Here is a 27152-nt window from a genome sequence, read left to right as displayed (position 1 = left end):
ATTTTAAAGAAGAAGGATTAAAGCCTGAGAGAGAAATTCTGTAGAAAGAGGAATAACTCCGTTTGTATACATGTATCTGAACTTTTTTTTCTCTTTTTCCTGCCTCATCTGAGATATGTTTCTGATTTTATTAAACTGTATATAGAAAAAATCTCCATGATCCAGATAAAGATATACGGGTTGTTAATTAATAGTATTCCTTAAATTATTAAAATTAAATGAGACCACGAAGAAACTTTTTTATTTTGTTTAATTTCACTGAGTGAAATATACATTCAAATGCATATATCTGACAGTCAACTCCATACATTATACCCAACTGCGGCCAAGCTTCGCAAAAGGTCGTGCGACATAATCAGACAAACAAACTTTATTAGATTATTTCTCTGAGGAACGATCGTTTTCATTGGTCAATTCAAACCTTCGACCTCACACCTGCTAAAATAGAACACACGTACTTTAACGTTGAATGGACTGATTAATATTCACGTAGTTGGTCAAGGTCGTCTAAAGCTTCTATCGTCGTATTCGCATACATGATTCTAATCACAATTCTAGCTTTATAAATGTGCATGTGAAATTCATTTGTGTTATAATTTTCTGCAATTAATTGGCAGTAAAGTTTAAACTTTAAAATCTTAACAGTTAAAATATTCAATTAAAATATCTCCTCTAAATCAAGGGACGACATCAAAAGTTTAATGTAGGTTAAAAAAAAACTCAATTCACATATTTTTTTTCATTGACACACCCAAGTTGCTTATCTTGCCTTGTATTTTACTCAATGGACTCGATGAATTAACGTTGTACTTGAAAAATGTTAACTGTATACTTTACTACAAACACTTTTCATATTATTTGCCAAGTTTTAGGTATTCTTCATAGAATAGTGATTTTTTTTCTGATTCCATTAACTTGAAGAAGAAAAAATAAATCCCGAAATTGTAAGTAAATTCATAACATGTAACACGCTTTGTTAAGAAACAATGGAGATGGCCAATCATGGCACAGCGGATAATTAAATGAAGTTTATACAAACGAATTCATGAGGCTTTGCTATTCTCGGTTGAAAAACGAACGTAAATTATATATTGTGCCAACTCATCATTAATTATTGTAAAGCGGGATCAGTATTATGAAATACTTAATAAGTGAATACGGCATTGTAACTTGAAGGATTATAACCTATCGTAGGTATGAAAGAAATTAAAAGTGGTTCAGTTATTCATCCGTATAAAAGCGCACATGTATTTTATTTTATCCTTATATTTCTTATCATGCCGGGTACAAGATAATTGAGATGCTGCATGCATAAAGAACTTAGAATATCAGCATACTATTTCGACCCCACTATTTGAAGTTAACAAAACATTTATTTAAATCTTTTGGCCAAAGGTTTGTAAACTATACAAATCATTGTTTTTACGTTCGTAGTAACATAGTAAATTCCATTGTCGGTCACCTGTGTTAATTCACGTGCACACTGACTACATTGCTGTTGTATTTAAGGTGGTATGGGTGTCTTTCGCCATCTTGGATTGTAAAAAAACGAGAATCTAAGGTCAATATTTTCTATCAAGTTAGCAAAATTTGATGCAGGAATGCAGAATTTAATGTGAATTTTCATCTAAAAGAACCACTTTATAAGAATATAACTTAGAAATATTAATAATTTTACAAGTGTAGATTAATTTTGGTTGTTTTTGAATATTTTTCAAATTGGCATTTTCAGGGGAGGTAACTCTATAACAGTGCATTTTTTGAAGGACTCTACATGAAATTTTCCTATTTTGTCTTTTAGATGGAAAAAACGTACGGTGACCCTATCTTTTCTTTTGATATTCTCAAAGCATTGTCTGAAAGCAATCTTTTCCTAATTTATTTTACAATTCTATCATTTTGTTTAGTTTTTATTCACAAAATGGTGTTTTTTTCCTGTATAATCCATACAAAATTTGTCATTTTGTCACAACCTGTAGCATGAGAAAATGCACGGTGACCTATCATTTTTATAATATTTTTGATCATGTATCAATAGATACTACATTTTGACAAAGTATGAACAAATTCTATCATTTTTATTTTAGACTCCCATACCACCTTAAATCTTTCGGCCAATGAAATGAGACGTTATAAGTTGTTTGTTTACGATACGCCAGAATGTTATCAATGAACTATCAAATGCTAAACTTCACTGCATATGATCACTGTAATATTTCAAAGATGTTATTTGTTTGTTGCAAATTGAAAAAACTTCGAGATTCAAAGTATTTAAAAGTCTTTTCAAAGACTCATTTAAGGGCGCCTCATCGATTTATTTTCAAAAGAATAAATTAATTACAAATTACAGGTTTTTGGGCCATTATCATCCTTACTAAATCGCGTGGGTAATTACAACAAGTTTGGGGTGGAGTATATATAGATTTAGTTGAAAAGACACTCCCCCTTTTTTATTTCCTATTTTAAAAACATTTATACCCATTCCATTTTAATATTTTTTGTTATATAAGATATAAGTGCAAACAGATTATTTCTTTCAAATTCATACACCATGCCAAGTACATTCCCCCTAGTTTTATATGTTTTTAGTAAAACTCCGTGTATTGGTGCTCCTACCTACTGGAGTAATCTGTAATCTGTAATATATATTCTGCCAATGTAGGCACACCTCTTCCGAGTATTGGTTTTTCACATCATGAATAAAAATATCTTCCACCAATATCACTATACACTATTTACATTGTTCATCATATTCTTGACAATAAAATTGGACTTAATGTCAATATCATCAAATATTTAAATATTTTAAAATCTAAAATATTTATCTAAAGATATCACTGTTTAAGAGTAGACAACCAATTGACACTTAGGATTCATAAAATGTTACTTTCTTTTCTTTTTCTTTATATCATCTAATTGCAACAGTCTATATCTTTCACAATGGAGATTGTAACATAATCGCCTACATTTTGGATCTATAATGTTCTGTATCACTTTAAAAACTTTTTCATTTCTTAACATTGTCATGTAATTAAAGGGATCTATGATCAGTTGTAAAATGTCAAAATGTTCACCTTTCATATTAAAAGCAGCTAGTTCTTCACTACAGGAATTAATTAAATCTTCCAAAATTGGTTTTCTGATATCTTCTAAACTTTTACACGTTAATAAAAAATGTGGTAAAGTTTCTTCTGTTTCATTACACAGTTTGCATATAGACAGTTCTGTATTACTTTTAAACTTGGCTCTAACTGTTTGCAGAATGTAACTCCCAGTAGCTATTTTCAATTTTGTAGGAATTCTAATAATTTCCCTTGAATTCATAGTATTTGTATTTGCAATAGGATGACATTGTCCTGGTTTATATATCAACGATAAGTATCTTAAACTGGTATAAAGTTTTGCTTGATTCAGTATCTTCTCAATCCAGAATTTTTGAACTTTGGAAGTTATTTCCCTTTTCCAATGGTATTTACTAATTGGATTAACTAAGTATTGTGCAGGATCATTAAGTTCATATTTCAAAAATATTTTCCTCAGTAAACTAAACCAACTATTACTATTAATAGATTTAACATTTAATTGCCTTTCCGCTAGTTGCCATTCAATAGAATTTTTTCCTTGTCTAGTAATATTTTCATAAAAAGTTAAAATTTTTACATCTATTTGAGCTTCTACAGGTAACATCCCAGAAATCATATATATAGCAGGATCTGCTACTGTTTTTGGTAAAGATAACAATTGTTTCAAGAACTTCTTAAATTGGATATTTAAAGTTTCTAAACATCTTCCTCTAGGGATTACTATTTCCAATCCATAAAACATTATCGGTATAATATAAGTATTCATTATTGACATTGAAGTTTGTGGATCTAATCCATTTTCGCCATAAAGTCCAACCCCCATTAAACTATATAGTGTCCTGTGAAATACACAGAAAGAAGATAAAGTGACAACATTTCAATGACTGCTGTTCCCCAGAGCTCAGGTGGCTTTTCTAGCTCAGAGAAAAGGTCGAATAGCGAGATAAACACAACATCTATGGGTAGTAGGAAGAGGAAGCATTTGGACTATGATTCAGACTTCTCCTCTGGAGATGAGGGAATTCCCCACGAGAGTAGTAGGTGGCAAATTTCTGATTTGGATCCTTTAGGCATACACTACAACAAAACATGTGTAGATGACACGTCTTGTATGTTTGACGTTTTAGCCAAAAGTGAACTGCCTTTTGAAGCAAACCCACTGGTGCAGCAAACTCTAGATGAATTAAAAAGCAAACTGACTTTTGATTTTCCTCCTTTATTGCTTTAAGTGAACTTTCAAGGTAGTCAATGAGTTACGCTACCTCTCTCATCAACAAGTTATACAAGAACATGGATTTGTTGAGACAGTCAGTGTCAACAACTGACAATATGTTGTAAGTATTTATAAAAAAGAGGGGGGATAGGACCTTTATCGGGACTCCGGAATCGGCTGTTTTTGAGATGGGGATTTCAGGAATGACCCTTTCGTGATCTGGGAATCCTTTTTTTTTTGGATTTTGGGATATACTTTATATATAAACTCAGGACCTCGTGATTTCGTTTTTTAAGTCCAGGATTTCGGGATCAGGACCCCTCCTATCCCCTCTCAAAAAGCATTGGTGACAATCCACAACTATTACCACAAGAAGAAATAAAATTATGTACTTCTGTCAACTGAAACTAATACATCTTATCGCTATTTGTCTGCCATTACTGGATATCACACAGGTTCTGGTGAAATTTTGACGTCAAAAAACAAAATATCTGACGCCACAATGGAAAAGTGATTGTTATATATGCGTTAAAAGTTCAAGCGACCGGGTCAGCCGGGATTAGCGATAAGGTGTATTGCGGAAGTCAGTATGTGTGGAAAAGTTAGCAAATGTGTTTTTGTGCACTACATGTACAAAGTACCTGCTTTGCGTTTGATAATTAGATGTCATAGAATAGGCATTGTCTGTGCATTATTGAATGAAGTAATGCATAGCAAAAATGACCTATGTACAAAAAAATGTAGGCTATGCGTACATTTTGTACCTGCATCTGATTTTATAATAAACTGTCAAAGGATAGGAAATGAAACATGAAATATACACGAAAATTATTGGTGAATTAAGAAATAATTGATACAAGCTATACTTTATCAAAGTTTTAACATAGGCATGATACATGTAGGTAGGCATTTTATTCGTGATTATTTTTGCCCAAGCCATAGTGAGGGCTAGTTATAAAACCAGGAATAAAATGCCTACCCATGATAAAACTACAATAAAGTATAGCTTGCATCAATTATTTCTCTTCTGATTAGGACACTTAAGGTAATTTCTATGTCAGATATGTACATGTATAACATGTATAAGTATAGAGCAATTGTGTAAGGCTCTTCCATGAACCTCCCTTTTTTGTTTGAAAAAAAACAAAAAACAAACAACTGGCAATGTGATTTTTCAGACTGAGAGGGATGAGTTTTGAACAGCCAGCATGAACTGTTGTCGTTTCTAGGTCAAAATATATCAATTTTGAATTACTGCACATGACAGACTTAATAAATGAATTAGTAACAACATGTGCATCATTTGAGAGTATGGAAGTGTTTTTTAAGTTAATAAAATAATGTGAATGCATACCAATTTGATAAAATTTATTATTCTGCTGTAGACCATGTAGACTGTAGTCAATAAACACATGTACTAACAATTTTTTTGAATTCAGAGCATGGGTTTATTCACAAAGCGAAAGAAGCACGACATATTAGAATTACAAATAGAATATATATCTGTATATGGCAAATATGATACTTTTTAAATTTGTATTTAATTTATTAGTTTAAAAATACATACATGACATACCAGTAATCAAAATTGCAAATTAGATGTGTACACTATATAAAAAACTGTACAGTCCCTGTAAAAGAAAACATGATAGAAAAATAGAAATTAAATGTACATTAAAAGAATAAAAATATAATGAATTGGGAATACATTTGTTCTGTATGACTTTTCTCACTTGCTAGTTTCTAATGGTTTTTAATTTGGATGCAGTTTTGGCTTTGGTGAAGATTGTAGACGCCCTATCGTTGTAATTTTTTTGTGTCATTTGGACTCATGAGTTGTCTCGTTGGCAATCATATCTAATTTCCCTATTTTTATAGAAACATGACAAAAACATTCAGCAAAGTCATGAAAGTAAGACATACACATAAATCAGTACGACTGAAATGTCAATTAATCTAGATCTCTTATCTTTTATTTGAAAGATTTTCAAAATTTGTATTTATCCAATTTCAGGAATATATCTTTGAGTTATGCAGTTGATTTCACTCAGCGTGTGGCGTTTATGTTAGAAAGACTGTACAGAAAGAAACCAACATCAAAGCACTTATATACTGGGATGATTGGAGCATTGGCAAGAATGTGTTATTTACAGGACGAGTAAGTAGCACATGTACAATACACCTTATCGCTATTTTGTCCAAAAGGGAATAATTTAATTTTGGATGTAATACCTTTTTTGATTGGCTGACGTTATTTTGTTATGAGCCCATAGACATAATTTAGAAATGTGACCGTGACGTCATCAACGTTTTTTCAGGATTTTCTAGGGTTTAAAATGGAATTTAGAATTAAATTATAAGAAATGACTGTAATATTTTTTCTGTCTATTCGAAATATAAACATAAAAAATAAGGTGCACACTGTTACATAACCTGCTACGCTCGTTATTAAGTGTGCACCAAATTTTTTATGTTATTTCGAGTAGACAGAAAAAATATAACAGTCATTCCTTAAATAGACAGTCATTAGCATGTTTAGACAACCTTCTGTTTGGGTCAACGGGCAAAAAAGCAAAGGTCATCAGTAACAAGCTGAGGGGAGACAAAAATTAGAAAGAAAGCACTTAAAATGTTTTATAGATTATGATCCACTTTTTTGAAACTCTAATTATAGTAAAAAAACACTATTAGAAGTATTTACATGATTTACTATGGTTTAAACAAGTCTCATTGAAAAAGAATCATGCATGGTGCATTGTTTAAACAGGGTCCCAGATAGCTTCCGCTACATATATAGTTAGTAAATTTAAAACCAGACTAGGAGAAAATTATTCTAGTGTTGTCTGACTATCTGTTATAAGCTTTGTTCATACTATATATACATGTTAAAATAAATAAAAAGTCATTATGTGGTATGAGTGCCAATGAGACAACTTTCCATCCAAGTCACAATTTGTAAAAGTAAAAACCATTATATGGCCTTCAACAAGGAGCCATGGCTCACACCAAACAAAACTTATTTACATGTTTAACAAAAGACCATAACATATAAAGAATTCATTGTCACTGGACTAGTATATATTTGTTTAGGGGCCAGCTGAGGGACGCCTCCGGGTGCGAGAGTTTCTCGTTACATTGAAGACCTGTTGGTGACTTTCTGCTGTTGTTTTTTCTATGGTCGGGTTGTTGTCTCTTTAACACATTCCCCATTTCCTTTATCAATTTTAAAAATAAATAAAAAGTCATGATGTGGTATGAGTGCCAATGAGACAACTTTCCATCCAAATCACAATTTGTAAAAGTAAAAACCATTATATGGCCTTCAACCAGGAGCCATGGCTCACACCACACAAAATTTATTTACATATCTAACATAAGACCATAAAATATAAAAATGTAGTGTTTTAAATCAATCATTGTAGTGATATACAATGATATAGTTGCATACATGTTTTTTTTACTGCTTGAGTGTACAATAGTGACTTACAGATATCAGTTTGTGATATGCTTGAGTAAACAGTTAGAGCTCTGAAATAAACAAGTCAGAATAAAATGACTTCCATAGATCAGATATAATTTGATGCATGTATTGTCTCCCTTCTTGCACTCAACAGAATATGACTTGTACAAATCTCAGTTTGTGATATGCTCTGGTAAACAGAATTATGGCAGAACCTTGGCCCCTTGACATGACAATTTCATGAAACTTTTCTCTTGTCCTGCCTCAATTCATTTAATGCCTATAGATCTAGAGCTGATTTTGGTTACATAAGTCTATATACAATTGTGTTTTATTCTGGTTCATTCATGTCATGCATTTATATTACTTTTCACAAAATTAGATATAAAATAAGTAGATGTGGTATAGCAATGTACATGATTGTACATACTGTATATATATATAGGAAGATGTGGTGTGAGTGCCAATGAGACAACTCTCCATCCAAATAACAATTTAAAAATTAAACCATTATAGGTTAAAGTACGGCCTTCAACACGGAGCCTTGGCTCACACCGAACAACAAGCTATAAAGGGCCCCAAAATTACTAGTGTAAAACCATTCAAACGGGAAAACCAACGGTCTAATCTATATAAACAAAACGAGAAACGAGAAACACGTATATATTACATAAACAAACGACAACTACTGTACATCAGATTCCTGACTTAGGACAGGTGCAAACATTTGCAGCGGGATTAAACGTTTTAATGGGCCCAAACCTTCTCCCTTTTTCTGAAACAATAGCATAACATCACAACATATAAAAACATACGATAAAATAATGTACATGTAAATCTAGATTAAACATCATACTTTTTATTATTTTGAATATATTTTTTTTATGAATTTCTGTATATTGATTTTTTTTTAACATGTTTAAGATGACTTCATATTATTACGATGTTTGATCATGATGATTATTTTTTTAAGGTTAGGAAGTGTTTATGTAAGTGAGATGCGCATTAATAATGTTGATGTAATATCAAGTCCAGACCTATGACTAAAAGGAACATTACTTAATACTGACGAAGAGGATTTATCACAACAGATATCCCATTTAGTCGTATCTGTTATTGAGGTAAATAACTATATTTCTTATACTTCATGTTAAAATGCCATATTTTGATTGGCTTATACAAGGAAGATAATTAGGGCCCCTGAGCTCACCCAACAGTCTACCCATAACAAACTGTTTCACCACTATATCTAGAAAGCCACTATGATTTCAAAGTTTATACTTGACATGCATATTAAGCATCACCAGACGGTGGGACATTATGTATGTACAACTTCTTAGGTTAACAGTCATGTTAAAAAAACTCAGTTGACAACCCCTATTGAAAAGATCATGTCCACTCTATACCTTCTATTAGATAGCCTTCTTGTCACTAAACAAAATTAACAAACAGTCTTCCAAAAATTTATTGATTTAGGTAGTAGGGGGTTTAATTTCAAATGCATAGATTTTTTAAATAATATGCTTGTTATGGTTTTTAAAAAATTTAAAAAGTATTGGTCACCAATTCTGTAATTCCTTTGACTGTCAATTAGACATCACATGCACTGACTATGAAGAATAGACAATAAATTAAGCAAAAACAGTTAAACATTTTGACAAAATTGACCAAAAATGACCCAAAATACAAATAATATATATTCATAAATGTATATTCATAGCTTAATAAATTTTAAAGGAAGGTGCAGAAAAAGTATATTTTAGTCTTATCATACCTGTCATAAATTTTTTATATTTGAAATGTGTTATCATTTTGCCCAATTTAAAAAAAATAAAAAAAATTAGGGCCCATTTTAACCCTTTGTGAACCTTCTCCTTTGTTATTTTATGAACGTGTTAAACATTTAATTTAGTGGTTCACCTGTTTCCGTGAAAAATTAGTATCCAACAAGTAAAAATGAACCCACAGTATGAATAGCCATTTAGAAGTAATAAAAAATAAAGTAGTGGTTATTTGAATTGTTTTACATTGTCTTATCGGGGCCTTTTATAGCTGACCATGCGGTATGGGCTTTGCTCATTGTTGAAGACGTACAGTGACATATAGTTGTTAATGTTTGTGTCATTTTGGTCTTTTGTGGATAGCTGTCTCATTGGCAATCATACTACATCTTCATTTTTATATTTAGGCTATCTAACAATATACTCTTTTATGGGTAATTATACCCCGGCTTTAAAAAAGGGGGGGTATACTCTTTTACCTCTGTCTGTCCTTCCGTCAGTCCATCAGTCAGTCCGTCCGTCCCATGAATATTTTTGTCGCATTTTTCTCAGGAACTCCAATTCAAGGATTTCTGAAATTTGGTTTCAGGGTTTATTTAAGTCAGCTATACAGTATGATGTGTTATCAGATTGATCACTTGACAACTTCCTGTTTACCGAACACTTGTATGAGTTTACACATGATAGCCAAGTTGAAAAAATTGTTACATTTTTCTCAGAAACTACAATACAAGGATTTCTGAAATTTGGTTTCAGGATTTATATAAGTCAGCTATACCGTGTGATGCGTTTTCAGATTCATCACTCAACAACTTCCTGTTTACCGAACACTTGCATTTTTTTACACTATTAATATTATCCACTTGCGGCGGGGGAATCATCAGTGAGCAGTAGCTGGCAGTTTCACTTGTTCGTATATTTTCCCTTTGAATTTACTGCCTAATATTTTTGAGTATCAACGTACTGGTTGTATCACTGAAAATATTAGGCAATACATTGTGTGACGTCATAATTACAAATAAACAGAATAATAGGTAGTTACGGCTCGTCTAGATATTCCACATGATATAGTCAGTATCAAAAACGAAACTACCTATTATTCTATATGTATAGACTTTTTAACATCTTCAACACGCCAGTATCATTTTGTACCCAGAGGCGTAGCTAGGTCATTTTTAGTTGTACGCCCGAACCTCGATGAGGGGCCTGAATGAAGAAAGAATCGTACAATAACAATATGTCATCCGACATCCGTCAGGACGACATAACTAATTTCAGCTGATCTATTTGGTTGTTATCCATTATACCATTATACCAAATATATATATTTTTCCGTGTTTTGTTTCAATCAGATATTGATCAAAATTGATAAATGGTTTCATTTGTGTAGTACAATGGCAAATTCAAAAGGGACACATAACTGAAATAATAAGTATATTTCTTACTGAATAAGATAAGAATGACCAAAAGAATGACAGAACAAAGAAATATAGAAATGATGCCCCCCCCCCCCAAACTCCCTGTTGTCCCCAATCCAGACCCTCCATTTCACTGTGACATTTGCAAATATATTTAACTGGTTTTGTCTTCAAAAAGAATATGTTATTTGTATACAAAATTTTGTTAATTTATGTAATGGACAATATATACCATGCCCTCTCAGCCGAAGTTGTAATCTCATTTCAATGAACGAAAGTATTTGAAAGCTTGCCTCCCTGTGCAATGTGTTATTAAACGGTGAACAGGACAGTCTGATTTAAATTGCACAGAGATAAGACCGCCTGTCAGTATAAAACTGAAAAAATGAACGAAAACAAATTTGATACAGAAATTAACCATGAAAAAAAAACACTTCTAGAAAGGTAAATTATATTCGACGAAGGTTTAAAAAAAATAATTGATATGTAACAAATTTTCACCCAAGATTGTAAACTGATGCAAAAAGAAATTCTTTTTATTCATAAAATACAGAACTCATCATATATGATTTCGTCATTTTGCTCTCAATACTCGTTTGACCATAAACAGTTTTTGTCTGGATTAAAACTACCGTAAAATTTTACGAAGGTTTGACAAAGTTATTGGTATCTTCAAACTTTAACCACGTAATGAACCTACATGTACATACAGTTATATTATTGACACTGCCGCCAAAATTTAGGACCGAAATGTCTCGCTTTCGCAACACAAATGTCAATAGCTTGACAAATAATGCAAACCACATATCGAATCTTAGCACATAATGAAATAAACAAATATATAATATGATACTAATTTTCGTCACTGTTATTTGCAATCACAGCCATGGAAGAAAGACTCAGAAGATTGATTTACTGTTACCCAATTCTTTCATTTTTATTTAGATGAAAATATTTTGTTTACCCAATTCAAGTGTACGCCCGTGCGTTTTGACGTAAACGTAGCTACGCGCATGGTACCTAAGTAGGAAGACATTTACATATATGCAAACATGACAGACATACTTTTCAAATCTTTCAGCTTAAACACAATTCTGACAGTAAGGAACCAGTATATAAACATAAGACAATATCTGATATTGTATGCTCAGATACAAATGAAGATGTTGCCATTCATCAACTGTCCTTCCTAGATTTCGCAGCCTTAGGACAGCATGCAGGGGAACTACTTTTAGAGTGGCAAGATTCCTGTTTTAACCCATACATGCCAGGGATGATTGTCTCTGGAACAAAAGTAAGATTATGATTCTTTCTTTCACATCATAATAATTATATATCTTGATTCATTGAACATTTAAATGTGATAGATAGGGCCTTGGTGGACAAGTTGTCTATGTAGGTACTTCTGCAATCACTAGCCAGTCAACACTGAGGTTGTGGTTGTGAACCCTGCTCGTGCCGGTGCACTCCACTCAAATTCTTATTGACTATGATTGTCATTTTTCCTATTGAAGTTCTGTGGTTTTCTCTGGACACTCCGTCTTCCTCCACCAATAAAAACAGGCGGCCCAGAAATAGCCTAACAGCAGTGCTTAAAACATGAAAAATAAATAAATACAAAAAAATATATTCACCAGTACATTATCAAGTTAAATTTTTTTCCTCAAGTGAGTTTAAACCATGCACTTGTTGTCACATCAACTTAAAACTAAGTACACCCATGAATCGTAAGTCTATCTTTTAAAATAGAGGCCTAGCTATGATTCTGGTTTGATTTCATGGTTCACTTAATCATTGTTAATATTCATCATGGTAATTTGTGTTGTTTGTTGATGTGGTTCATAAGTGTTTCTCGTTTGTTGTTTTTTATATAGATTAGACTGGGTTTTTTTTTTCATTTAAATGGTTTTACACGAGTCATTTTTGGGGCCCTTTACACCAGGCTCGGTGTTGAAGACTGTACTTTACAAGGGTCTGAAATGGTCTAATTAGCCAGACATGACCAAATCTGATATCAATATGTTCTAAAAATGTAAAAGACAGATTTGGATTTGGACAAATTTTATTTTTTTCCAGAAATAATTTCGGTACTACTTTGACCTATAATCGTGATAATGGTTTACTTTTACAAATTGTGATTTGGATGGAGAGTTGACACTCAAACCACATCACCTTATAACTATATGTACCATTTTAAATCCCATTTTTTGTTATTTGACATTAATTGACTAGAAAGATATATGTACCCATCACCTTCACTAAAATTAATTTGGCGTGTTTATTTTTCATAAAATTTTGATCAAGTATTTTCTTTGACCCTTTAAATGTGGCACTAGCTACGAGATGCATAAAATTTTAAAGTATGATTTGTTTTTGTTCAATCAATAATAAAAGTGAAATAATGAAATAATAATTCGCTTATAGCAGCCAAAATGGTTCAATTTTGTTAATTTAAGCTAAATATTATTGATTGTGACTAATTCACTTGCAAGTGAATAAGTCGACCTCCTTAAATCAGTATTCATGTGAACTTCAATTTAACCCCTTAACTAGAGATGGACAACGCATGCTTTGTAGATGTACTGTTTATTCAAAGGAAAGGAATGTCAACACTGAAAGTGAAACAAAGTCATTTGATGACTGATTCAATCCTTCAAAAATCTTTCTTCTACATGTAAATCTGAAGAGAAACATATATTTTTAATCTTAAAATAAAATTAAACAGACCTATAAAAATTCAAATGCATGTTTTGGTTTAATCTATTTATATCTTATCATTAGTATATTTATGTTTACATTGCTTATATGGTCATCTGAGGTCAACTCGATATTTAATTAGATGGAGTCTAGACTACTTATAATTGACCCTATAGATGCTCTGTAAACTGTTTATTTCACACTTTTGATTGTTTGGATGAATGTTTTATATTGTAATAAATAAAATATGAAATTTTGAGTCAAATTGATGACCATAAATTTGACAGCTAGTATAAAAATTTGAAAAAAATTGAAAAAAAACAACTTATCAAAAAAATTACACTGGTTATATTGTAGTTTGACAAACACTAATTTTGATCATTGAGAAGCTTAATATTCCCTTAACAACACAACATATTTAAAAAGTTTAGATGATTTTTCAGAGTTATCTCCCTGTCATGCCTGTAGTGTTAGGTACCACCTTATGTTCAGAATTTGTATTTTGCTATACAGTATATGTTTTGTTCATTTGTTTGTCTGTTCTTTCGTCTTTCAGGTTAAAGTTTTTGGTCATGGTACATGTGGTAGTTCGATGAAGTTAAAAGTCCATCAACTTGAAACTGAGTACACATGATTCCTTTAATATGATCTTTTTAATTTTAATGCCAAATTAGAGTTAAGAACCAAATTTTCATGGGTCCAGGGAACATTGAAAATGATAGTGCAGGTGGGGAGTTGTGGAGAGTTGTCTCATTGACACATGCTTGTGTCTTTATTGTTTGGTGCATAACTATTGTGTTACTAATTTGATCTTATTTCCTGATATTTTGTAGGTTGTTATGACGCTACTTCATATAACACAAGATCGTGGTAATAGACTTAAGAATTGTTGGGATCTTGTGCCAGATGAAGACAAAGCAACAATTTATTACGGGAAACCATTAGATCTAATGGTCAAGGAAGATAGGGATATATTACTTGAGACATTGTTTAAGCTTAGTCTTATGAATAGAAACATAGGTAAGATAAATCATGATATTGTATATATAAAAAAGAAGATGTGGTAAGATTGCCAATGAGACAACTCTCCACAAGAGACCAAAATGACACACAAATTAACAACTATAGGTCACTGTACAGTGTTCAATATTGAGCAAAGCTCATACGGCATAGTCAGCTATAAAAGGCCCTGAAATAACAAATGTAAAACAATTCAAACAAGAAAACTAACGGCTTAACTAAACGACAACCACTGCATTACAGGCTCCTGACTTGCGACAGGCACATACATTCAGAATGTGGCAAAGGTTAAACATGTAAGCTGGATCTTATAACTAATGTAATTTAACCTTGATTGTTTAAAAGTTAGATGAACATGATGAAATACTTATCAATTATAAATGGACTTTTGAGGAGGTGACTACTTGGACTTTGTCCTTTGTGGATATTGTCAACATTAAAGTCAATTTAAATAATACACATATATATACTTAAATGAAGGACTTTCACTCAGTCAGAAATATATGAACCTGTTCAGACAACGGTATATATTCTCTATTCTTTAACATTACATTCCTACAGCATTAAAATCATTTAAAATTACAATGCTAATTAGATATAGGAAGATGTGGTGTGAGTGCCAATGAGACAACTCTCCATCCTAAGACTTCTTTTTTTTATAAAATCGTTTTATTTGGAATACAAAAGAACATCTGAAGGCATATATATAATGTAGTATTATAAAATAAGTGCATACGGCTTGATTGCCAATTAGATTTTTTTTTAACAGCCAATATATTCTTCATTCTTAAGATTGCTTGTTACAACTATACTTCACTGTCCAAGTGTCAGTTGAGTTGTTATTCGCAATTTTTGCTCTGAAACATAGATTACTTTTTTATTGACATTAAATTTATAACTTGTGTTCCTCAATTTAGATTGGTTTCCAGGCTGAGTTGATATCTAAGAATAACAAGAATTAGATGAACAAGAAGAGTTAGATGTTTAATAAGAAATGTTGAACCCACACCAAACTGGGACAAGAAATAGAGTTATTCACCATATAATTCCCCTCTCATTTCTATATTAATGCAAGTGCACACATTCTAACTTTGGATGATTTTTATGTTGATGTGAGAACCAAAATATTGTCACCTCATGTTATGACTGAATGTCTAGTGGGAAACATAACAAAAATATCTGTGTGCATCTTGTATACTTGACAATGTTATGATGATGCATGTATCATTCGGTATAAAGATGTTATTTAGTCTCATTCATATTGTCACAGCATTTATCATGTGTATACAAAATATATTGAAGAAGATTTGTTTTGAATTGTCTTTATGTTTATGTGCCTCATAATTGTATACTGTAAATTCAGAAATTATTGCGATGTTTTTATTATTGCGATAAATGCGACGGTTATAATCGCAATAATTTTAACTCGCCTTTTGAAATATTTTATATGAATAAGAAAGGATTTTTCTCAATATCGCAAAGATTTAAATCGCATTTGAGTCTAAAATGACAAAATCGCAATAATAAGTGCACGCAATAATTTCTGAATTTACAGTACTCAATAAGCATTTGAACTATTTACATGATGCAATGAAAATATACACAAGGTAAAAAGAGAAATCACAAAAAATACTGAACTCCCTAGAAATATTCAAGTAAAGTCCCTAATCAAATGGCAAAATCAAAAGCTTAAATGCATCAAACGAATGAATAAAAACTGTCATTTTCCTGACTTGGTACATGCATTTTCTTATGTAGAGGTTGGTGGATTGAACCTGATTTTATAGCTTGCTAAACTGCTCACTTGTTTGAAAGTCGCATCAAATTTCTATAAATTGACAATGATGCATGATAAAAACAACAGAAACAATAGGTAAAAATGTCAAACATAGGGGTACAACTGTCAACATTGTGTTATAATCTTAGCCACTATAAAACAGAACAAAATTTAATATAACAAAGAAGCACAGAAACGCATGCATCAAATTCAACGACCTCATTCATTGCTTTTTTTATAATACAATTTCAATTTATCTATGTAAAATACATCCATAAAGGATTGAAAGAAAACTGCAATGACAAAAAAGAATAACCAAAAGACAAGCAACAGCAATGAGCATACAAACACAACATTAGAAACTAAATACTGAAACATTTATTATAATTTTACAGGACATATAATTAATGCGTTATTATAATGCACAAGCAGGATTAAAATGTAAATGATACATTAATGAATTCCATTTTGCACTGAGTGGAAAAAAAACTAAATTAGGTTCAACCCTCAAGATTGTAATCAATGAAAAGAATGTTATTTGCACTAATAATCCAAGTCTTTGTTATATGCAATATGTATTTTCTTGACAGCTGTCTTCAACAATAAAATTGAGAATGTATAAGGGGATAACAACCCAACCAAAGGACACTAACCTGATCAAGTCCACCAATTGGTTAGAAAATCCCCTTATTGGAGATAAAATGTAAAAAGTCATCGTCTAGTTTGAGCTGTTTGCATGCATAGTCCGACATACTCTTGATAGTGAGTATATCTAATAGTGTTGAGGTGTCCAGTGATCGATGACATGTGAATCTTTACCCTAGTGGGGACTCAACTATTTGTATTTGAGTTTGGTGTACAGCATATATTACCCTAGTGGAGACTCAACTATCTGTATTGGAGTTTGGTGTACAGCATATATTACCCTAGTGGAGACTCGACTATCTGTATGGGAGTGTGGTGTACAGCATATTTCTTTAGTAAAAGAGGGACGAAAGATACCAAAGGCACAGTCAAACTCATAAATCTAAAACAAACTGACATCGCCATGGCTAAAAATGAAAAAGACAAACAGACAAACAATAGTACACATGACACAACATAGAAAACCAAAGAATAAACTATACGAACCCCACAAAAAACTAGGGGTGATCTCAGGTGATCCGGAAGGGTAAGCAGATCCTACTCCACATGTGACATCCGTCGTGTTGCTTATGTGATATAAAATCCGGTAAATAGTCTAATTCGGTAGGTCACATTCATGAAAGGGAAGGGGATTGTAGTTACGACGTAAGGAACATATCCGATATCATTTGTGAAACGGTTATTCCATAACGGTCAACCAACTCGTGATGGGGTCCGTAAAATTTACGAAGTGATGATTTCAACTTCACCATTTGAAACTCTTGGTTTAATACCTTCCTTGTGAGCAGCAACCCTCTATCAAGAAAAACATGATAGGAAATACAAGCAATTGGTTAGTAGAGGAAATATTGCTGTTCTTGTAATCGTATTGGTCATTGCTGTTCTTGTAATCGTATTGGTCATTGCTGTTCTTGTAATCGTAATGGTCATTGCTGTTCTTGTAATCGTATTGGTCATTGCTGTTCTTGTAATCGTATTGGTCATTGCTGTTCTTGTAATCGTATTGGTCATTGCTGTTCTTGTAATCGTATTGGTTATTGCTGTTCTTGTTATCGTATTGGACATTGGTGTTCTTGTAATCGTATTGGTCATTGCTATTCTTGTAATCGTATTGGTTATTGCTGTTCTTGTAATCGTATTGGTTATTGCTGTTCTTGTAATCGTATTAGTCATTGCTGTTCTTGTAATCGTTTTGGTCATTCCTGTTCTTGTAATCGTATTGGTCATTGGTGTTCTTGTAATCGTTTTGGTCATTCCTGTTCTTGTAATCGTATTGGTCATTGCTGTTCTTGTAATCGTATTGGGCATTGCTGTTCTTGAAATCGTATTGCTCATTGTTGTTCTTGTAATCGTATTGGTCATTGTTGTTCTTGTAATCGTATTGGTCATTGCTGTTCTTGTAATCGTATTGGTCATTGCTGTTCTTGTAATCGTATTGGTCATTGCTATTCTTGTAATCGTATTGGTTATTGCTGTTCTTGTAATCGTATTGGTTATTGCTGTTCTTGTAATCGTATTGGTTATTGCTGTTCTTGTAATCGTATTGGTCATTGCTGTTCTTGTAATCGTATTGGTCATTGCTGTTCTTGTAATCGTATTGGTCATTGCTGTTCTTGTAATCGTATTGGTCATTGCTGTTCTTGTAATCGTATTGGTCATTGCTGTTCTTGTAATCGTATTGGTCATTGCTATTCTTGTAATCGTATTGGTCATTGCTGTTATTGTAATCGTATTGGTCATTGCTGTTCTTGTAATCGTATTGGTTATTGCTGTTCTTGTAATCGTATTGGTCATTGCTGTTCTTGTAATCGTAGTGTTCATTGCTGTTCTTGTAATCGTATTGGGCATTGGTGTTCTTGTAATCGTATTGGTTATTGCTGTTCTTGTAATCGTATTGGTCATTGCTGATATTGTAATCGTATTGGTCATTGTTGTTCTTGTAATCGTATTGGTTATTGCTGTTCTTGTAATCGTATTGGGCCTTGCTGTTTTTAATCGTATTGGTTATTGCTGTTCTTGTAATCGTATCGGTCATTGCTGTTCTTGTACTCGTATCGGTCATTGCTGTTCTTGTAATCGTATTGGTTATTGCTGTTCTTGTAATCGTATTAGTCATTGCTGTTCTTGTAATCGTATTGGTCATTGCTGTTCTTGTTATCGTATTGGTCATTGCTGTTCTTGTAATCGTATTGGTCATTGAAGTTCTTGTAATCGTATTGGTAATTGGTGATCTTGTAATCGTTTTGGTCATTCCTGTTCTTGTAATCGTATTGGTCATTGCTGTTCTTGTAATCGTATTGGGCATTGCTGTTCTTGTAATCGTATTGCTCATTGTTGTTCTTGTAATCGTATTGGTCATTGTTGTTCTTGTAATCGTTTTGGTCATTGTTGTTCTTGTAATCATATTGGTTATTTCTGTTCTTGTAATCGTATTGGACATTGGTGTTCTTGAAATCGTTTTGGTCATTGCTGTTCTTGTAATCGTATTGGTCATTGCTGTTCTTGTAATCGTATCGGGAATTGTTGTTCTTGTAATCGTATTGGTCATTGCTGTTCTTGTAATCGTATTAGTCATTGCTGTTCTTGTAATCGTATTAGTCATTGTTGTTCTTGTAATCATATTGGTTATTTCTGTTCTTGTAATCGTATTGGTCATTGCTGTTCTTGTAATCGTATTAGTCATTGCTGTTCTTGTAATCGTATTGGTTATTGCTGTTCTTGTAATCGTATTGGTCATTGCTGTTCTTGTAATCGTATTAGTCATTGTTGTTCTTGTAATCGTATTAGTCATTGCTGTTCTTGTAATCGTATTGGTCATTGTTGTTCTTTTCATCGTATTGGTCATTGCTGTTCTTGTAATCGTATCGGTCATTGCTGTTCTTGTAATCGTATTAGTCATTGCTGTTCTTGTAATCGTATTGGTCATTGCTGTTCTTGTAATCGTATTGGTCATTGCTGTTCTTGTAATCGTATTGGTCATTGCTATTCTTGTAATCGTATTGGTTATTGCTGTTCTTGTAATCGTATTGGTTATTGCTGTTCTTGTAATCGTATTGGTTATTGCTGTTCTTGTAATCGTATTGGTCATTGCTGTTCTTGTAATCGTATTGGTCATTGCTGTTCTTGTAATCGTATTGGTCATTGCTGTTCTTGTAATCGTATTGGTCATTGCTGTTCTTGTAATCGTATTGGTCATTGCTATTCTTGTAATCGTATTGGTTATTGCTGTTATTGTAATCGTATTGGTCATTGCTGTTCTTGTAATCGTATTGGTCATTGCTGTTCTTGTAATCGTATTGGTCATTGCTGTTCTTGTAATCGTATTGGTCATTGCTATTCTTGTAATCGTATTGGTTATTGCTGTTATTGTAATCGTATTGGTCATTGCTGTTCTTGTAATCGTATTGGTTATTGCTGTTCTTGTAATCGTATTGGTCATTGCTGTTCTTGTAATCGTAGTGTTCATTGCTGTTCTTGTAATCGTATTGGGCATTGGTGTTCTTGTAATCGTATTGGTTATTGCTGTTCTTGTAATCGTATTGGTCAGTGCTGATATTGTAATCGTATTGGTCATTGTTGTTCTTGTAATCGTATTGGTTATTGCTGTTCTTGTAATCGTATTGGGCCTTGCTGTTTTTAATCGTATTGGTTATTGCTGTTCTTGTAATCGTATCGGTCATTGCTGTTCTTGTACTCGTATCGGTCATTGCTGTTCTTGTAATCGTATTGGTTATTGCTGTTCTTGTAATCGTATTAGTCATTGGTGTTCTTGTAATCGTATTGGTCATTGCTGTTCTTGTTATCGTATTGGTCATTGCTGTTCTTGTAATCGTATTGGTCATTGAAGTTCTTGTAATCGTATTGGTCATTGGTGTTCTTGTAATCGTTTTGGTCATTCCTGTTCTTGTAATCGTATTGGTCATTGCTGTTCTTGTAATCGTATTGGGCATTGCTGTTCTTGTAATCGTATTGCTCATTGTTGTTCTTGTAATCGTTTTGGTCATTGTTGTTCTTGTAATCATATTGGTTATTTCTGTTCTTGTAATCGTATTGGTTATTGTTGTTCTTGTAATCGTATTGGTCATTGCTATTCTTGTAATCGTATTGGTCATTGCTGTTCTTGTAATCGTATTAGTCATTGCTGTTCTTGTAATCGTATTAGTCATTGTTGTTCTTGTAATCGTATTAGTCATTGCTGTTCTTGTAATCGTATTGATCATTGTTGTTCTTGTCATCGTATTGGTCATTGCTGTTCTTGTAATCGTATCGGTCATTGCTGTTCTTGTAATCGTATTAGTCATTGCTGTTCTTGTAATCGTATTAGTCATTGCTGTTCTTGTAATCGTATTGGTCATTGCTGTTCTTGTAATCGTATTGGTCATTGCTGTTCTTGTAATCGTATTGGTCATTGCTATTCTTGTAATCGTATTGGTCATTGCTGTTCTTGTAATCGTATTGGTTATTGCTGTTCTTGTAATCGTATTGGTTATTGCTGTTCTTGTAATCGTATTGGTCATTGCTGTTCTTGTAATCGTATTGGTCATTGCTGTTCTTGTAATCGTATTGATCATTGCTGTTCTTGTAATCGTATTGGTCATTGCTGTTCTTGTAATCGTATTGGTCATTGCTATTCTTGTAATCGTATTGGTTATTGCTGTTATTGTAATCGTATTGGTCATTGCTGTTCATGTAATCGTATTGGTTATTGCTGTTCTTGTAATCGTATTGGTCATTGCTGTTCTTGTAATCGTAGTGTTCATTGCTGTTCTTGTAATCGTATTGGTCATTGCTGTTCTTGTAATCGTATTGGTCATTGCTGTTCTTGTAATCGAATTAGTCATTGCTGTTCTTGTAATCATATTGGTCATTGCTGATCTTGTTATCGTATTGGTCATTGCTGTTCTTGTAATCGTATTGGTTATTGCTGTTCTTGTAATCGTATTGGGCCTTGCTGTTTTTAATCGTATTGGTCATTGCTGTTCTTGTAATCGAATTAGTCATTGCTGTTCTTGTAATCATATTGGTCATTGCTGATCTTGTTATCGTATTGGTCATTGCTGTTCTTGTAATCGTATTGGTCATTGCTGTTCTTGTTATCGTATTGGTCATTGCTGTTATTGTAATCGTATTGGTCATTGAAGTTCTTGTAATCGTATTGATCATTGGTGTTCTTGTAATCGTTTTGGTCATTCCTGTTCTTGTAATCGTATTGGTCATTGCTGTTCTTGTAATCGTATTGGGCATTGCTGTTCTTGTAATCGTATTGCTCATTGTTGTTCTTGTAATCGTTTTGGTCATTGTTGTTCTTGTAATCATATTGGTTATTTCTGTTCTTGTAATTGTATCGGGAATTGTTGTTCTTGTAATCGTATTGCACATTGGTGTTCTTGAAATCGTTTTGGTCATTGCTGTTCTTGTAATCGTATTGGTCATTGCTGTTCTTGTAATCGTATCGGGAATTGTTGTTCTTGTAATCGTATTGGTCAATGCTGTTCTTGTAATCGTATTAGTCATTGCTGTTCTTGTAATCGTATTAGTCATTGTTGTTCTTGTAATCGTAGTGTTCATTGCTGTTCTTGTAATCGTATTGGTTATTGCTGTTCTTGTAATCGTAGTGTTCATTGCTGTTCTTGTAATCGTATTGGTCATTGCTGTTCTTGTAATCGTATTGGTCATTGCTGTTCTTGTAATCGTATTAGTCATTGCTGTTCTTGTAATCGTATTGGTCATTGCTGTTCTTGTAATCGTATTAGTCATTGCTGTTCTTGTAATCGTATTGGTTATTGCTGTTCTTGTAATCGTATTGGTCATTGCTGTTCTTGTAATCGTATTAGTCATTGCTGTTCTTGTAATCGTATTAGTCATTGCTGTTCTTGTAATCGTATTGGTCATTGTTGTTCTTGTCATCGTATTGGTCATTGCTGTTCTTGTAATCGTATCGGTCATTGCTGTTCTTGTAATCGTATTAGTCATTGCTGTTCTTGTAATCGTATTAGTCATTGCTGTTCTTGTAATCGTATTTGTCATTGCTGTTCTTGTAATCGTATTGGTTATTGCTGTTCTTGTAATCGTATTGGTTATTGCTGTTCTTGTAATCGTATTAGTCATTGTTGTTCTTGTAATCGTATTAGTCATTGCTGTTCTTCTTATCGTATCGGTCATTGCTGTTCTTGTAATCGGATTAGTCATTGCTGTTCTTGTAATCGTTTTAGTCATTGCTGTTCTTGTTATCGTATTGGTCATTGCTGTTCTTGTAATCGTATCGGTCATTGCTGTTCTTGTAATTGTATTAGTCATTTTTGTTCTTGTAATCGTATTGGTCATTGCTGTTCTTGTAATCGTATTGGTCATTGCTGTTCTTGTAATCGTATTGGTCATTGCTGTTCTTGTAATCGAATTAGTCATTGCTGTTCTTGTAATCATATTGGTCATTGCTGATCTTGTTATCGTATTGGTCATTGCTGTTCTTGTAATCGTATTGGTTATTGCTGTTCTTGTAATCGTATTGGGCCTTGCTGTTTTTAATCGTATTGGTTATTGCTGTTCTTGTAATCGTATCGGTCATTGCTGTTCTTGTACTCGTATCGGTCATTGCTGTTCTTGTAATCGTATTGGTTATTGCTGTTCTTGTAATCGTATTAGTCATTGCTGTTCTTGTAATCGTATTGGTCATTGCTGTTCTTGTTATCGTATTGGTCATTGCTGTTCTTGTAATCGTATTGGTCATTGAAGTTCTTGTAATCGTATTGGTCATTGGTGTTCTTGTAATCGTTTTGGTCATTCCTGTTCTTGTAATCGTATTGGTCATTGCTGTTCTTGTAATCGTATTGGGCATTGCTGTTCTTGTAATCGTATTGCTCATTGTTGTTCTTGTAAACGTATTGGTCATTGTTGTTTTTGTAATCGTATTGGTCATTGTTGTTCTTGTAATCATATTGGTTATTTCTGTTCTTGTAATCGTATTGGTCATTGCTGTTCTTGTAATCGTATTGCTCATTGTTGTTCTTGTAATCGTTTTGGTCATTGTTGTTCTTGTAATCATATTGGTTATTTCTGTTCTTGTAATCGTATTGGACATTGGTGTTCTTGAAATCGTTTTGGTCATTGCTGTTCTTGTAATCGTATTGGTCATTGCTGTTCTTGTAATCGTATCGGAAATTGTTGTTCTTGTAATCGTATTGGTCATTGCTTTTCTTGTAATCGTATTAGTCATTGCTGTTCTTGTAATCATATTGGTTATTTCTGTTCTTGTAATCGTATTGGTCATTGCTGTTCTTGTAATCGTATTAGTCATTGCTGTTCTTGTAATCGTTTTGGTTATTGCTGTTCTTGTAATCGTATTGGTCATTGCTGTTCTTGTAATCGTATTAGACATTGTTGTTCTTGTAATCGTATTAGTCATTGCTGTTCTTGTAATCATATTGGTCATTGCTGTTCTTGTAATCGTATCGGTCATTGCTGTTCTTGTAATCGTATTAGTCATTGCTGTTCTTGTAATCGTATTAGTCATTGCTGTTCTTGTAATCGTATTGGTTATTGCTGTTCTTGTAATCGTATCGGTCATTGCTGTTCTTGTAATCGTATTAGTCATTGTTGTTCTTGTAATCGTATTAGTCATTGCTGTTCTTGTTATCGTATCGGTCATTGCTGTTCTTGTAATCGTATTAGACATTGTTGTTCTTGTAATTGTATTGGTCATTGCTGTTCTTGTTATCGTATCGGTCATTGCTGTTCTTGTAATCGTATTAGTAATTGCTGGTCTTGTAATCATATTGGTCATTGTTGTTCTTGTAATCGTATTGGTCATTGCTGTTCTTGTAATCGTATTAGTCATTGCTGTTCTTGTAATCATATTGGTTATTTCTGTTCTTGTAATCGTATTGGTCATTGCTGTTCTTGTAATCGTATTAGTCATTGCTGTTCTTGTAATCGTTTTGGTTATTGCTGTTCTTGTAATCGTATTGGTCATTGCTGTTCTTGTAATCGTATTAGACATTGTTGTTCTTGTAATCGTATTAGTCATTGCTGTTCTTGTAATCATATTGGTCATTGTTGTTCTTGTAATCGTATTGGTCATTGCTGTTCTTGTAATCGTATCGGTCATTGCTGTTCTTGTAATCGTATTAGTCATTGCTGTTCTTGTAATCGTATTAGTCATTGCTGTTCTTGTAATCGTATTGGTTATTGCTGTTCTTGTAATCGTTTCGGTCATTGCTGTTCTTGTAATCGTATTAGTCATTGTTGTTCTTGTAATCGTATTAGTCATTGCTGTTCTTGTTATCGTATCGGTCATTGCTGTTCTTGTAATCGTATTAGTCATTGCTGGTCTTGTAATCGTATTAGTCATTGCTGTTCTTGTTATCGTATTGGTCATTGCTGTTCTTGTTATCGTATCGGTCATTGCTGTTCTTGTAATCGTATTAGTCATTTTTGTTCTTGTAATCGTATTGGTCATTGCTGTTCTTGTAATCGTATTGGTCATTGCTGTTCTTGTAATCGTATTGGTCATTGCTGTTCTTGTAATCGAATTAGTCATTGCTGTTCTTGTAATCATATTGGTTATTTCTGTTCTTGTAATCGTATTGGTCATTGCTGTTCTTGTAATCGTATTGGTCATTGCTGTTCTTGTAATCGTTTTGGTCATTGTAGTAACTGTAGACCAATATGTGTATTCACTGAAAGTTCATCAGTTGGTGTCTTGTTGTTGTCAATGTATCATTCTTTTTATATCCCACTATGTGGTAGTAAAGAGGAATTCTGTTTTCTAGTTTCTGCGTCTGTACGTCCGTTCGTTCCACTTCTGGTTGATATTTTTGGTTATGGGAACTTTTGATGAAGTTGAAGTCCAATCAGAGAGTTGGACATCCGTGAACTACGAACTCATTCTTGTTTCAAAGCTGTAAACAGAGTAGCTAATTCTGTAAATTTCTCTACAATCGTAAGAGTGTTATTGATGATAGGATTCCCTCTCTAGTAGGTTGCAGAAAGCCAGTCATGGGACATTTAGGTCAATAAAACAATGGTCACTGACGTCTTTAACACTGTACAATAGAACTCGCAAATAAATTAAGTGAAACAGAAATAAGAAAGAAAATATAGAATATAACAACTCATTAAAGCAAAAATAATATTCATATTTTGTGTAACATGCATATACCTATATCATAGGAACATGTATATATTGATCAATCTTCTGACATATTAGTAAATAAAGGCAACAGTAGTATACCGCTGTTCAAAACTCATAAATCCATGGACAAAAAACAAAATCGGGGCAACAAACCAAAACCGAGGGAAACGCATTAAATATAAGAGGAGAACAACGACACAACAGCACACAGAAACGGACCAAGCAACAGACAATACACCACGAGAATAACAAATATAACATCAAAACCAAATACATGAATATGGGATAGACAAGTACCGTGCCACGTCTTATCATAAAAATAAGAGAAAACAGAAACGACTCAACGTTAAAATGCAACACACACACAGAAACGAACAATATTATAACAATGGCCATCTTCCTGACTTGGTACAGGACACTTTTAAAGGGGAATAAAAGTGGTGGGTTGAACCTGGTTTTAAGGCATGCCAAACCTCGCACTTTAATGGCACAGTTAAATATAACATTGAAATGAAAACAAAAAATTACAGGACTACAATACAAATAAAAAGCAGAACATATTAGACAAAGAAAAGCATGATTAATAGATAACAAAAAGCATCAGGTTTAAAATTCAATACGCCAAAAACGCGTCTAGTCCACACGAGACTCACCAGTGACGAAAAAAAATACAAAATTGTACAGTACTGAAGATCAAAAGTTGAAAAGGTTTTGCCAAATACGGCATTGTTTGTATGTCCAGGATAAGAACATTCATATTATATAAAACAATTAACACTATTGCAAACAGTAAATTTTAACAAATGAATATGAAAGAGATATACATAATGAAACTGAAGTAAAAACTAATTACAGAAAACTAAACCCGAATACATAACGCCCAGATAAACAAGATCGAAAGTGAAAAAAGTACAAAGTTGTACAGCAC

General features: G+C 32.9%; 2 protein-coding genes across 2 annotated transcripts; both read right to left on the bottom strand.

The window, feature by feature from the left end:
- Positions 1-18259: 18259 nt before the first annotated feature.
- Positions 18260-20668, bottom strand: LOC134717878 (uncharacterized protein DKFZp434B061-like). Its single transcript, XM_063580376.1, has one exon. It carries the CDS (start codon positions 20666-20668, stop codon positions 18260-18262), a length of 2409 nt encoding a protein of 802 aa, XP_063436446.1.
- Positions 20669-23491: 2823 nt separating this feature from the next.
- LOC134717877 (uncharacterized protein DKFZp434B061-like) lies at positions 23492-25522 on the bottom strand. The gene has a single exon (XM_063580375.1). The coding sequence runs from the start codon at positions 25520-25522 to the stop codon at positions 23492-23494; it is 2031 nt and encodes a 676-aa protein (XP_063436445.1).
- Between the last annotated feature and the right edge of the window lie 1630 nt (positions 25523-27152).

This window comes from Mytilus trossulus, chromosome 5, assembly GCF_036588685.1.
Source record: "Mytilus trossulus isolate FHL-02 chromosome 5, PNRI_Mtr1.1.1.hap1, whole genome shotgun sequence".
NCBI lineage: Eukaryota > Metazoa > Mollusca > Bivalvia > Mytilida > Mytilidae > Mytilus > Mytilus trossulus.
Note: the sequence above shows the minus strand (reverse complement) of the source record. Positions and strands in the feature narration are given on the sequence as shown.